Raw genomic sequence first — 15,208 nt, forward strand, 5'->3', positions numbered from 1 at the left:
AATAACATATTATGCCTAAAATCATGCTAAGATTTACATATTTTGAAGGTAACTAAGAAAAGATAATGTGAAAATGATATGTGGTTCGTGCTTTATTTAAACTACAAATTTTGTTTTTGAAAATTATAATCTGCCTCAAATCATACCAAGTTATAAGAAAGAAGCTACTATTGAGTACGTACATCTTTTTTTTTTAAAAAAATAGAGTAGAGTTTTTCATCTTTAACATAGCAGCAAAAGAATATTTTGTTTTTTCTATCACAGAGAATTATTACAATGCAATTATGTAATACCTGTTAAATGCTATGCTAAGCTAGAAACATCTGGTAAGCATAACATCTTTGCTAGACAAAAATAAATATCGGAAAATGGAGTAGGGCTTAATGTAATAATAATTTGTGGTAATAATAATCTGCGGTATGTTTTGAGTCACTATTATTGTAATTAATAAATTTGATTAAATTTGGTATAATTGGGGCTTTTAATTATTTGCTTTAATTCTTAATATTTAGGTAGGTTAATTAATCATAAATTTTTATATTTTTTAATTATGCACTTATGTAATTATTGGATAAAGAGAATTATAATTTATCGTAATTATAAAAGGGTATACTTATTACTTAATTTTTGATTTTTTAATATTCATTTTATTGTTTAGGTTGAAAGTTTGTAATTGGTAATCTTCAAAATTAGAATTCTAATAATTATACCTTTTTTCTATTATTTTATGATCTTCAAACCTGACAAAAGAAACAAACAAAAAAGTGATATTGTAATGCGAATAATTTATCCAATATATATTGAGATAAATAATATGGTATAAATATCTATTCACTATAGCGAAAATTAAAATTAAAATTTTTACTTAAATTTTTATTAATAATATTAAAATTATGATAAGTGTTATGAAATGATAAAACGAAAGACCACACTGAAAAAATATCACTAGAAAGAATTATGAAATAATGAAATGAAAGAATAAACTTAAACGAAAAGTGACCAAAAAAAATCTTTTATTTCTTTTCTTGTGTATCCATACAAACTTTATATGTGACTCTATTTCTGTTACTCTATTAAAAGTATCACTTCGAGAGTTATTATCTCCATTTAAATCTTGTTTATAAACTTTTATATTCACCTAATAATAATTTTTAAGGAAATTATTTATTATACAGTAAAAAAGAGAGAGATTCCGATGTATAAAAAATATATTATAAAAATATATATGAATTTTTTAGTACATTAGCAATGTACTAAATATTAGCCTTCATTTTTATATAATTTTATAATTAAAATTAAAATAAAGTGACACACACTTAGCATTTAGCAATAGGTTTTCGGCAATAATTTTTATATATTATTTATATAATACATCAGTATATTGTAAGTGCTACCAAAAACCCTCACAAAGTCTCTCCTTTTCTTCCTCTTCTTCTTCGTCATATTGAACTCCGCTCCCATCCAACGTAGGCAAGAAATCATTTTTTCAGAAATGTATTCATGTGCTCCACATTTCACTTCTTTGAAATTCTCTGAAATGTTCTACCCTAAGGTCAGCTTCACTCTCTCTTTTTTTTGCTTGAAGTCTCTGTTTGGCTGCCCTGCGAGAACATAAGATTAAAGTTCATTTTTCTAGCTACAAATAGAAAGAGAGAGATAAATTACTAGGTAACTAAATGGTTTTTTTTTCTTTTACATTTTATTTTGCAGATTATAAGCTCTATTTGTTCGCCAAAGGCGGATTTTAAAGTATTTGCTTCTGCATCGAATGTTAATGAGGCGCCCAATTATATACCAGCTGCTCCTATTCTTCTCCCTGATGGTGATGGAGTTTGGAAGCAGGTCAGCCACTTCATTATTCGATTATTAATTCTTTTTTTGTTTTCGAATTTCTGTCTAAATTTGCTAATTTATTATCGTTTTGTTTCCGGTCGCAATTGCATAGATTCCGGGAGGAGTTACGGCTGCTAAGGGATTTAAAGCTGCGGGCTTATATGGTGGATTACGGGCCAAAGGAGAAAAACCTGATCTTGCGCTTGTCACCTGTGACGTTGATGCCAATGTTGCAGGTGTTATTCCTTTTATGCTTATTCTATACTTAGAATCTTAACCGAAGTATTTCTTCTTTATAATTTTTCTGGGTGAGTTCATTTTGAAGATTGTGTTCATTTTCTGGCTGTGTACTATAACTCACTCGGAATCTATTTCCAGGGGCATTTACTACAAATGTTGTTGCAGCAGCACCGGTGGTGTATTGCCAAAATGTGTTGAATAATACGAAAACAGTATGTCGGATTGGCTATCTTGCGGATTTTTTCTTAAACTGAGGAACCAATTTGATTTTAAATTGCCTTTCTGGGAGTTCATAGCTTTCTTTAGTCTTGTAGATGTTCTTTATGGCATGTATGTATATATCTGCTCATTTCAGTTATATGGCTAATGGCTAAATCAATCATCTTATCAGGCACGTGCTGTGTTAATAAATGCTGGACAGGCCAATGCTGCAACGGTTTGTATATGCATTATTTTATTTTTCATTACACTGTTTGGTAGGGGTGGAAGAGGTAAAAAGAGTTGACTACGTCCTTTCCTTTTCATCCTAATGTGGGAGGAGAGCACTCTTTCAATTTAAATTAAAAATTTTATTACAAATTTCCTATAACCTCTTTCTTTCCTTGTATTTTCCATCCTTCATGTCAAAACACAATGAAAGATAATTTATTCACTCTCCTCTATTTCCCCCTTCCTGGTCTTTTTCCTTCCATCCATTTTCCTTCCTTCCTATCAAACATGGCGTTGGTCTTTATCTAGTCCCAAGTGCTTACCAATGAGTGTAATGCATTTTAAATGTGCTCCATGTATTAGTACAGTTGAAGCGTAGGAAAAGAATCGGTCTTTGACCCTTTTCTCTTATTGTTCAAGCTCCCAGCACACCAGATTGAATCAGATTTTACATGGCTAATTGACCTGATGGATTTCAGGGTGATGCTGGTTACCAGGATGTGATAGAATGTGCAAATGCCCTTGCTACGGTATACAACATTTAGAGCATAAGTTCCTTGTTCTGTTTTGATCTTTGTACAGGCTGCATTCTTTTCACTTTTTTTTTTTTGCATCATTGCAGATCCTGCAAATAAAGCCAGAGGAAGTATTGATTGAATCCACTGGTGTGATTGGTCAGAGAATAAAGAAGGTGCGGGCCTTTTTCATTTTTTATGTTGAACATGGGCATCCTATTTATATTCTTGCTTGTTATGGTGATCTATTAATGCCATTGAAGTGAATTAAGTGGTATCCTTTTGATCAGACTGATACAAAACTATCCATGATAATGTCATATGCAGGAAGCACTTTTGAGTTCCCTCCCAAGGCTAGTTAATTCACTATCACCGTCTATTCAGGGGTACTTCTTATGCTTATTCTTTATTCTCTTTGGTTGTTTCAATGCTTTTATAAAGGACTAGAGACATAGATCTGATAAAGTTAGCTATGGTGTTATTTTTTCCTTGTCAGTAAAGTACTAATAGAACCAGGCTTAGTTGATTAGGAAGTGAATTTAATATCTGCAAATACTTCAAAAATTTGTCTTCTGTGCGGTATGTCAATGTTCGCATAAGCATTCTTGGTCTCATTGTGGCTGCTCAGGGCAGATTCTGCTGCAGTGGCAATTACCACAACTGACCTTGTTAGCAAGAGTGTGGCTATTGAATTTGAGGTAACGGTTTCAAAGGGATACCAATTTATATTCCACTTTTACTATAATTTTGTATTTTTTTTCTTAGAAATCAATATCTTTTCCAATTTAGATGATAGCATTGCCTTGGCACCATAGAACTTGGATGTTTCTTATGAATGAAGTTCTTGTTTAATGCATCTCATGTTGATGTGTAAATAATTATTGTCTTAGGTTGGAGGGACTAGTATAAGAATTGGGGGAATGGCCAAAGGTTCTGGGATGATCCACCCTAATATGGCAACCATGCTTGGTGTACGTCTTTCAAGTGTTTCTAGCTTTCCTATATGATACATCAATTCTATTCTAAAGCCTGATAACTCTTTCAGGTAATAACAACTGATGCCCTTGTTGAAAGTGATGTCTGGAGAAAGATGGTTCAGGTTGCTGTAAGCCGCAGTTTCAACCAAATCACTGTATGTAATTTCATTGCTTTCAAGCCTCCCTGTGACTTATATCAACTAGGTGACATCTCAGTTGAATGGACTCCATTTCTTCCTTGACATGGTCTTATCTGTCTTGACTTGTCTTTAGCAAGTTCGGTTATTGTTTTTCTGTAGGTTGATGGAGATACCAGTACCAATGATACTGTCATTGCTTTTGCCAGTGGGTTAGCTGGATCGAATTGGATCACTTCTATGAACAGTTACGATGCTGCACTACTTCAAACTGGTCTTGATGCTGTAAGTTGGCTGTACTAGAGCTTTACCTTCTTCTTTTCTAGTTCTTAGATGTTGAATAAATAAATTTTATCCTGTCTGCAAATCTCTCAATTCATCTATATCACTGACTAGAGTTTTGGTTAATTTTTTTGAGATGACAGCGCCTGGGTTATGATCTAAACCAGTTTTTGGAATGAATTGCATGAAGTTTAACGTATCTCTTCTCAGGTAATGCAAGGTCTTGCAAAATCAATAGCTTGGGATGGAGAAGGAGCAACTTGTTTAATTGAGGTCTGAGTTCTTCAATTCTTTATTCCCTCTCTTTATGGACCTACAGAAGGGTCTTTCTTACTGAGTGAACCCTGATGTTAAGCCACTTCAATTAATAACTTGTTCTGATATTATTGAGTAATGCATTTGAATATAGGCAAAAAAATCTCTTGGTCTTTTTTTTTCCCTTATTATGGGTTCTTGAATAGTTTCAGCCAATGCTAACCCAGAGATGCAGGTCACAGTAAGTGGTGCAAAACGGGAGGCTGAAGCAGGAAATATTGCACGCTCTGTGGCTGCTTCTTCACTTGTCAAGGTATTAAATTTGAACATAAAATCTAACTGTTAATCATAGCATTGCCTAATATAAATTATGTCAGGCTGCTGTATATGGGAGAGACCCGAACTGGGGACGTATTGCTGCTGCTGCTGGCTATGCAGGGATTTCTTTTAATCTAAACAACCTCCAGATACTGCTTGGGGATATTATGCTCATGGATGGTGGGCAACCACTTGAATTTGACAGGTAAAGTTATGCCCCATTGGTGATTAAGGAGAAATTACAAGTTATTTAGAAGGGGTTAGGAAGTGACCTTGTAAATACATTCAAATCTTTATCATGCCTAATATGTAGTTGCCCCATGTATTCCAGGACCGCAGCCAGCAACTATCTCATTAAGGCTGGTGAGACACATGGAACGGTGGAAATTAAAATTGCTGTTGGTAAGTTTCTCTGCAAATTATGCCCTTAATCCTTTATACATGTCTTCCTCTTTGGATTTTAATGTCTGTGATTGATCTATAACAGGTGATGGACCTGGATTCGGTAAAGCATGGGGGTGTGACTTAAGTTACGACTATGTCAAGATAAACGCAGAATATACAACATAAAAGACATTGTTGCAGAATATACAACAATACTCGAAATTTTAACTGCAAATTATAACCTGCATTTCCTCCATATATGTTCTTCAGTACACTGTTTTTAGACCATGTTTACACGCAGGGAAGTATTTGATGGGGCAATAGACTGGGAATCAACCTTTAATTTCTTCAAATTGTTCTCTTCTTCTCAAAGCTTAGATTTGTAGCAAAAAGGGCAAAATCAGTAATGAGTAACTTGTCTGCAGAAATATGTTTCAGATCTCATTAAAGAGGTGCTAGTAATACTCTTTTTACAAAGGAAAAGAACTTTTAAACCCACACAATCGTCAAAAAACCATTGCGTAATTGCAGTTAAGTAAATTGTTCCAACATCCATATAGGGAAAGCTGAAAAAGCTTTATTTATCTACAAGGATCGATAAAAGCGAAGAGCTTTTCTTGTCCGTGATATGAAAGGAGAGATTTACTCAGAGAGCCTCTGCAACAGAGTAGTGCATCCTGGTTGGTGATTTTTTCAGAAAACTACTCCCACAATAAGGATCTGGACTGCCGACATTGAAACCCTCAAGGCTGACAGAGGAATTGGCTAATCTGTCCTGATGAACCTCTGGCGGTGGTTTATAACACCTATCAGAACTCCCGCCACCCCTGCGTATTTGTTTGTTGTCTTTACCACCACCACTGCCTCGTCCTGAGTTGTTGCCCTTCTGCCCTTTCTTCCCATTTTTATTCTTGTCATTTTTCTTTTTTGATTTCTGCTGCTTTTTGCTTCTAACTGTGTGCAATACTGATGTCGGCGGAGGATCATACACATCTGGTGCCCATTTCACGGTAAGCTTCTTTGTCGGCAATCCCTGTTTCTCACGGCTACCTTTAAGGGCTGATACCAGCTTCAAGGGAGTCTGTTAAAGGGTAAATAACAGTAAAATTAGAGGAAAGAACAACGGACCTATGGACACTTAAGAGCAACAAAGGACACTTACAGGCAAAGAAATCGAGCGGGAGTAGGTCGACAGCGACTGCACAGAATCCTCAGAGAACATTCGCTGCATTGCAGTTACAATTTCATCATCATCATCATCATCGGGGGTAGACACAGCAGAAGGAAAAGATGCAGACTTAGCTAAACACTTTGAAGGAGGTTTGCTTTTCTGCCTCTGTTCGAGCAACTCTTCCACTTTACTCGTGTTCGTATAGTTAGATTCATTAACATCGTTGAAACATGTACGGACCGTAGCATGCTTTATGTCACTTAGATTTTCTACCTCTCCAGAACCCAATATGTCCATTTCCACTACCAAGGAATACAAGAAATCCTAGCTTCAACTAAAGAACAAAACACCATTGTTACGATTGTAAACTTTCTAAGATATAAACTCAACGGACAGAGCAGAGGAATATCAAAACCAGAATCACATCTCTTTAGACTGATAAAAACTAAACCTGGTTTAGAATATAATACTAGGATCCAGCTCCATGATAACATATAATTAAGATGAACTCAAATCTGTAACATTGCAAACAAATAAACTAGAAATGAAAAAATAATTTCCCAAAAGCTTTATCAGTAACAATCATATAAATGTAGACAATAAAATTTAAAACACCCAACATATATCCATTACGTAATGCGATACATATATATTATCCTAATTACGTAGGATAAACACAACGATCAAACTTTGAACAAGATATATCAGCTAGATACTGTCGCGTCACACATGCGGGTAGCACGTGCTAAACGGATAAGGAATGATATACCTTTCTTAAGAAAGCTGCGGTAAGTGAAATCAATACAAGATCTTAAAACCTCTGAAAAAAGCAATCCCAGTTCAAGATCGAACCAAATCTCCAGGGTTTTCTTTTTTCTTTCTGAGCAAACTAGATTCCTTCGTGTCGCACGGTAATAGCCTCAAAAGAAACGGACGACTCTAGGGGAAGACAGAAAACAGAGAGGAAAAAAGGAGAGAAAGTAAAGGAGTCAAAAGAGAGCTAATGATTTTGAGGGGAAAACGTTAACTAAGATTACCACGCCGATCACTCTTTTCAAGATGTTTCAAACGATGGGAACTTAAACCAGCATGAAAAGGGGTTAAGGAAGGGATTAATGGGAGCAAAATCGATCTGAGAGGTAACGAAGGCATATTATCGTTTTATGCTCTTCGAACCCCCAACTTTTGTAAGAAAAAAGCCCTATTTTTTTCCCTTTGGTTTTGGATCAATCAAGATTTAGAAGGAGACGGAGAACCCTAATATGAAAAAATCGTTTTGGGGAGGAAAAGATGGAAGAAGATTAGATAAAGAAGGGAATGGAAGGAAAGAAGGTTAAAATATGCTACAAGTCCCTGTGCTATTCGAAAATTAGGAACTTAGTCCTTCTATTTTTTAAATTTTAAAATTTAGGTTCAACTGATATTGTTTTTTTTTTTTGTTGTTAAATTTGTTGTTGTGACATTTTTTAAATAAAAAAAATGCTTACTTGGTAATAATGTAATAAAAAATGAATTTTTAATTAGCTTTAATTTTTTTAAAAATTAACAATGTTAATAGTGAACTTGAATTTTGAAATCTAAAAAATAGATGGACTAAATTTCATGAAATAAAAGTACAGGAATTAAATTTCGAATTTTTGAAAAGTAGAGGGACTTATAACAAATTTTAACCAAGGAAAGAATCTTGTGGGAGTCAACGGGAATTGGCGGTATTTGAGATCGAATCAATAACGTCCACGTTCCAATCACGGTCTTGACTGACTCAGATTTTTTTTGGGTGAATGTACTTTATAGGTCCTTATATTATAGGAATCTGTTCAATTTATCCTCTCTACTATTAAATGGTTCAATATAGTCCTTGTAGTATTAAAATGAATCAAATAAGTCCAAATTGGAATAGATTTAACATTTAATGTTTAAAAAACATAATTTATTGTTTAATAAATTTAATATTTTTAAAGTTTTTATGGTTTTGTAAGTGAAATCTTTGTTTGGAATTGAACTACAATTGAAAAAAAAATTCAAGACATTTTTCATACAATAAATATTAACTTTGTTATAACTTTGACTTATTTAATTTCTTTTAATACTATAAGGACTAAATTGATTCATTTAATAATAGAAGAATTAATTTGATCCAAACCCTATAATACAGGGACCTCTTTAATACTTTAACCTTTTTTGTTTTTGGTTTAAAATTTGAAAATCTCCCTCAACTACTAGGATTCAAGTAAGCCAATGAATAGGTCGCCCAAGAAGATCACTTATTCACCGTTGATCTAGATTACTTTATTTCAACTATATTAAGGCTGACGTGGCACTTGCTCCACATAAAGCCGGGCTCCACTACTATTTATAACTTATCAATCCATATTTTAATTATATGGGTAAACTAACGTAGAGTTACTTACTTATAATTTTTTTTCCTTTTTTTGGTCAGTTAGTTATGAAAAATTGTAAAATGTTTATTTAATTATTCAATTTTATCTTTTTTGCTCACCAACTAACTAACATAAAAATGGAAACACCCAATAATCTAAGATAGTTGAGTGACTAAAAAAGAAAAAATTAAATAACTGAATGATCATTTTATAACCTTTCATAATTAAATGACAAAAAATATATACATTAAATGACTACTAATGTAGTTTATAAACTCATTGTATTTGGAAAAATTAGAGTAAAAATTTTAAATATATAATAAATGATCTAATTTTTAATAAAATGAATTTATGATTAAAAAAAGGAATGGTTATAATAAATTATACGAAACATGTAAATAATATAAGAAATAAAAAATTGACGCAAAAATTTACTTGAACATAACATAAATTACTAAGATGATGACAATTAGACACCTTTAGGGAGAATGTTATGAACAAACTTGCTTCCAATAGACATGCTGCTAACCACCATCACGTTTTTGAATATTCTCGTAAACATCTAATATTTCGAGTTGAGGAGACTAAACTATTAAATTTGATGTACTGAGGGTAGTATATTCGTTTGTAAATTTATAATTTTTTTTGAATATATTGATTAATAAAGTTATATTAATACTTTGTCTATGATCCAAGTTTTATCTATTTGGACAACGGGCTTACAATTTGGCCACACCCTAATCAAAGGATCAAATGTACAAAATAATCGGTAGAATATTTTTATGCTCTTCACTAGTTGACCGGTGGATCGTATAGATCGACGGTTTTCAATTCCATCACGGTACTTGGTACAAACTGTTGCATTGCTAGTAACCATGTCTGCAACTTGTTGTAAGAGTTGTCACAATCTCGACAGTTGAAAAATGACCCTTTGTTTCGCATACCAAGCTTTCCAATAATTGATAGTGTACTTATAATAAGATTACGTGTAGACGATCAGAAAAACAATACACGAATTCACAAATTACTCGATCTAATTTTCTCTTAAAATCATAATAATTTGTAAATAGTAAATAATTGGGTTAACTACCAAAATAGTCGCTTTTGTTTGTCTCAAATTACATTTTAGTCACTTATATTTGAAATGTTTGTAACACCCCCTAACCCTAAACCGTCGCCAGAATAGAGTTACGAGGCATTACCGGTCATATCAGATAATTTACAATAATTCTTAAATAAATATTAAACACATTAAGATAAAATCATAAATTCATATAATATTTTAGTAATTGACTTCATTCATTTTTTTATTTTTTTTTAAATTTCGGCAGCATTTCTGCTTGTTTTTACATAAAACCCCCTGCAATTAAAAACCATTTCATTTTCAAATCACAACCAATTCATTTCACATTCTCAATTTCTATTCCAAATACTTTCTAATCAACTTACTCATCATAATATCAATTTAAATTTAACAATATACTAAATCAAATAAATATAGATAAACTTCTTTCATTATAATTTATAAACTTATAATACTAACATTTTCAACCGTTTATATTAAAAACATAATAACCTTTATACACATCCTATGTACATGCCACATTACTAAAAGAAAATATACATCACCAAAAAGTTTGCTAAAGTCGGGTCTGGCTTTGGATGCTGGTTCAGTACTTGACTTCTACAACTTGCGCACGGAAACAACCGTACGCTGAGTATGCATATACTCAGTGGTATCACTATAATTCAATTTATAATTAATTACAGTAAACCACACACATACTTTTCATTACAATTATCACTATTAATAAACTATTCAATCTTTTTATATTATCAATTAACTACATATATATAAATATCATTCTTATTTCTTTATTTCAAATTTCACTTTTCACATATACTATATCATTCGAGATTGATTTTATCAGTAAATTTATTTCATTTGTCCCTATTAACTTGACTCGGACTCGGCGGATACACGGATTCCAACCAAACACACCAGTGAACAGTAATCAGTAACGGTAGCAATAACGGTAACAGTAACAGTATTCAACACACAAAGTGCTGAACCTGTAACAGTAACGGTAACAGTATTCGACACACAAAGTGCCGAGTCGGTAACAGTAACAGTAACAGTATTCGACACACAAAGTGCCGAATCAGTAACAGTAACAGTAGTCGGCACATAAGTGCCTGATCAGTAAGCCGGCAAATACCCCGTACACTTCCATATCCTATGGCATGCCAACTATATCCGACTAGCCCGACTAGTTAATAGGGTATTTAATTCACTTTTCAGTATAAATTTCCATCTTAATTCAGTATCAATTATAATTCATTATTTCAATCGGTTTCACAGTATTACAGTAATTCTTTACTTCAGTAATTTCAAAATTCAATGCATTATACATAACAAGATTCAATATTTTCACAATTCACTCAGTAATCAAAACAATATTCAGTATTCCATAATTCGGTTTAGTATCAGTTTCAATTTCATTACTACATTATAAATTTATTATTTATTAAACACTTGCCTTAAAATACTTACCACACATAATTAGCAAATTAAACACTTAATAATAATAAAGTTTGAATTATACTGATACAAACCGTAATTCCCGTGTCTATTCCTCGTCCACTTTTTCTTTTCCTTTCCTCGTGGATGCCTCGGGTGCGATATTAGCTACGAAAAAAATTAAGATAATTTTCATAATCATTAGCATAACACAACTTAATTGCTGAAATTTTTATCTAACTTTTTCTTTAATTTCAATTTAATCCTAAGTAAACCTATATATTTTTCTTTCTCAATTCATACCTTCTTGCTACTCAATTTCTTGCCAAACTCATATTTAACTATCAAATTTTTATCATATTTTCATAATTTCGAATTTGTTTCAATTTAATCCCTAAAATTCAAAACTTATAGCTTAGTTTACAATTCAATCCTTTATTCAATTCCAATCAAAATTTCTATCAAATAAACCCTCAATTCCATCATTATTCAACATAAACCCTACTAAAAAAATCTATTAACTTCCAAAACCTCAACTTATTTTCAACAAAACTTTGTTTTAAAACTTCTAAAACATCTATATTAAAAGAAAAGGACTTCATTAACTTACCAAATTAAACTCTAAGCTTCAAATCCCTAATTTTCCCTTTTTCTTTTCTTTCTTTCTTTTTCCTACCCCTGTTTCGAATGGCTAGCTGTTTCGTCTCTTTTTCTGTTTCTTTTTTTTTTTGTTCTTTTATTTCTTTTATTTTACTTTATATTATAATAATATATATTTTATTCTAAATATCTATTAAATATTCAATCATATATTCACATTTGTATAACATCAACACCATTCAATTGTCACAATTTGATTTGTTTATCAATAAAAATCTCCCAATATAATTATTTAATTTATTAATATCTTTTACTTAAATTTTAAGTAATTAATAATTATAATACAAGTGTATATATATTATTACACTTGTACCATCTTATCACCACACATTTGTCTTAATTTTAATTTGTTCCATAATAAAATAAAATAATTAAAATAAATTACTATTTAAATAAATAATTATAATATAATGCATATATGCCGCCCCATTTATGGGACTTGGCATATTTGCCTATTTAATCCTCTTAACTTTCTTTTAATCTATAATTAGACTTTCACTCTTTATTCAATTTGGTCCTCTTTCCTAATTATTCTTAATTAAACTAAATTCACCTATCTAAAACCTAATTAAACACACAACTAATCTCGTAAATATTTCTAATAATTATTTTCGAACTCAATTCACTAAGACGGAGGCCCGATAATACACACACTTTTCCGGTGCCCAAGGATTTTGGGTCGTTACAATGTTACGTTATCGTATTGTAACATTTTAGTCACTAAGCCTTAATTGTCGTTAACGGTAAGTTGACATGGTACGTTAAATCATCATTTCAGACGAAAATTTTAGATTAAATTATACAATTACTGTTTATAGTTTTTTTTGTTTTGAGCAATTTAATTTTTTCTTTTATGTTCTTTGAACTCTTTTTTTTAATCCATTCTCTTCTCCTTCTCTCTCTATTTTCCTCCCTTCTTCATTTCTTTTAACGTAGTTTTTCTATGTTTTCCATTAGTTAAAACTAGTACCTATACTTTTGTTTTTTTGATCAAATTATTTTTTCTTTTTATTTCTTTATTTTCCTTTTCTTCTTCCCCTTTATTTTTCTCTTTCATATTGTTAACTACAGAAACATAATATTTACCCAACAAATAAACCAAATCCTTGTTTCTTTCACATGATTCCTAAATTGAATTTCATTGAAAACCGAAAATCAATCATTCTTGATCAAATCTCAATTTGAATATAACCTAATTTTGAAACTAAAATTGGATATAACTAATCAATATAAAAAACCATATCCTCAATCAAATCTAAATACATATTGAATTCTTTATATTAAAAACAATTTTTATTCGTTTCCAAACTTTTACAGAATCGTGTAAATTATTCATTTACTTTTCTTTTATTTTTAAACGAATAAAATTAAGAAAGTGATAAAATTGATCTAAACCTTCTTGGATATTCCCAAGCAAGTTTGATTTGAAGTCGAATATGAATGAACTGAAGAGAGAAAGGGAGCATGAATCAAACTGGTTTGGGTAAAGTTGATGGTAAGTTTCGTATGTTGGTCATTTTAGTCATTGAGAGTGTAGAACTCGTTTGAAGAATTTGTGAAACAACATAGTTTTGAGAGGGCGAGAATGTTGTAGCTAAGTTAGACAAGATGGTCGTGGGAGTTGATTAGGAGGTTAAGGGAACAAGCTCGAGAAACTTTGTTGAGGGTCAACTGCCATAAGTCACGACTGGCAAGGTCTTCGAGTGAGTTGAGTTTGTGAACTAGGTGATTGAGAGATCTAAATTGGTTCGTTAAAGTGATGATGGACGATGAGAGTTTGTAATTATGGGGTGAGGATATGTGAAGCAAGTTTTATTTTGTTTTCAACTTTCATCTTTTATTTTTTTCATAAACATAAAAAAATTTTAACAAATGGAAAATATAGAAAAACTACATTAAAAAAGATGGAGAAAAGAGGAAAACGAAGGGAGAAGCAGAAGAGTAAGGATGAAAATGAAAGTTAAAAGAATATAAAAGAAAAAAATATTAAATTTCTCAAAACAAAAAAAATATGGGGACCAATCATATAATTTAACCTAAAATTTTTATTTGAAATGATTATTTAACGTGTCACGTCAACATACCATTAAACCGTTAACAACAATTAATAGCTCAATGACTAAAATGTTACAATACGTTAACGTAAGTGATTAAAACGTAACATTTCAAACATAAGTAACTAAAATGTAACATGAGGTAAGCAAAAATGGCTATTTTTGTAGTTTACCCTAAATAATTCGATAAGTATAAAATGGTTTAAAATGATACTTACCTTGCATAATTGAGAATGATCCGTTCACAAACTTGCAGAATAATCTCATACCCATTGCAAAACTTATTTTTGTTTTATTTAATTTTATTTTAAGCATTCGGCATCAAGGGTTCTATGGTGTAGTGGTTAGCACTCTGGACTTTGAATCCAGCGACCTGGGTTCGACTCCCGGTAGGACCTATCTATTCGCTTAATTCATTGATTCGGATAATTAGATCAATGTACTTCAATATTTAAAAACTAGATAGCATGTGGAAACCACGTGTATGGAGGTGATCATTAATAAAACGTGTATTATAAAATTAAAATGTATAAAAATTAAAAGTTAAATTTAAAATTTTTTAATGTAATTGATTGGTAAAATTAGAGTACTTCAAATAATTTTATAAATTTCTGAATAGGTATTTGGTTGATTAGCGACACCAAGAATTTAAATAATAATATAAATTAATGATTGTTTAACTCAAGTTATGGCCTATTAATCGGGTATTTATTTTCTTCAAAAATAACTTAGGTTCGAATTATTATTAAACCAAAAAAGAAATGAATGATTGGTAAAAATTATCATAAAAATAAGTCACTTTGGATATTGCTAATTAAAAAAATTTTCAAATATCATATCGCATTTTATAATAAATGTTATATAATAATTATTTAAATATGTATTGTTTATACTTACAATTATAATTACGCGTAGTTGCACAACTATACTTGTAAGTTAAAAAAATTTGAATTAAAAGTGCTTTTTAAGATTTACATTATTCAAAATTTTGTGTTGGCACTGGGCGAAATAAGGGGCATACCTTTTTTCTTCTGAAAAATACGGATTGGGC

At 31.3% G+C, this 15,208-nt stretch overlaps 2 protein-coding genes and 1 non-coding gene across 4 annotated transcripts; 2 read left to right on the plus strand and 1 right to left on the minus strand.

Annotated features, from left to right (window-relative positions):
* Window positions 1-1,357: 1,357 nt before the first annotated feature.
* On the plus strand, window positions 1,358-5,723 carry LOC107891029 (arginine biosynthesis bifunctional protein ArgJ, chloroplastic). Its single transcript, XM_016815660.2, has 17 exons — window positions 1,358-1,552; window positions 1,711-1,842; window positions 1,946-2,069; window positions 2,212-2,285; window positions 2,465-2,509; window positions 2,982-3,032; window positions 3,125-3,193; window positions 3,345-3,403; window positions 3,646-3,715; window positions 3,908-3,988; window positions 4,063-4,149; window positions 4,294-4,416; window positions 4,624-4,686; window positions 4,904-4,981; window positions 5,046-5,191; window positions 5,318-5,388; window positions 5,474-5,723. The coding sequence occupies exons 1-17, from the start codon at window positions 1,493-1,495 to the stop codon at window positions 5,554-5,556; spliced, it is 1,416 nt and encodes a 471-aa protein (XP_016671149.1). The 5' UTR covers window positions 1,358-1,492; the 3' UTR covers window positions 5,557-5,723.
* Window positions 5,724-5,876: 153 nt separating this feature from the next.
* On the minus strand, window positions 5,877-7,843 carry LOC107891030 (uncharacterized). 2 transcript variants are annotated; one of them, XM_016815661.2, is made up of 3 exons: window positions 7,311-7,843; window positions 6,533-6,875; window positions 5,877-6,451 (listed from the first exon to the last, which is right to left on the minus strand). In XM_016815661.2, the coding sequence occupies exons 2-3, from the start codon at window positions 6,836-6,838 to the stop codon at window positions 6,017-6,019; spliced, it is 741 nt and encodes a 246-aa protein (XP_016671150.1). In that variant the 5' UTR covers window positions 6,839-6,875; window positions 7,311-7,843; the 3' UTR covers window positions 5,877-6,016. The 2 variants fall into 2 exon arrangements, with proteins under 2 accessions (XP_016671150.1, XP_040956899.1); XM_041100965.1 differs by having other exon boundaries at window positions 6,533-7,056; window positions 7,311-7,828.
* Window positions 7,844-14,483: 6,640 nt separating this feature from the next.
* Window positions 14,484-14,555, plus strand: TRNAQ-UUG (transfer RNA glutamine (anticodon UUG)). The gene has a single exon. It is a non-coding gene; the product is annotated as a tRNA-Gln (tRNA).
* Window positions 14,556-15,208: the final 653 nt, after the last annotated feature.

Source organism: Gossypium hirsutum, chromosome D09, assembly GCF_007990345.1.
Source record: "Gossypium hirsutum isolate 1008001.06 chromosome D09, Gossypium_hirsutum_v2.1, whole genome shotgun sequence".
In the NCBI taxonomy this organism is placed as follows: domain Eukaryota; kingdom Viridiplantae; phylum Streptophyta; class Magnoliopsida; order Malvales; family Malvaceae; genus Gossypium; species Gossypium hirsutum.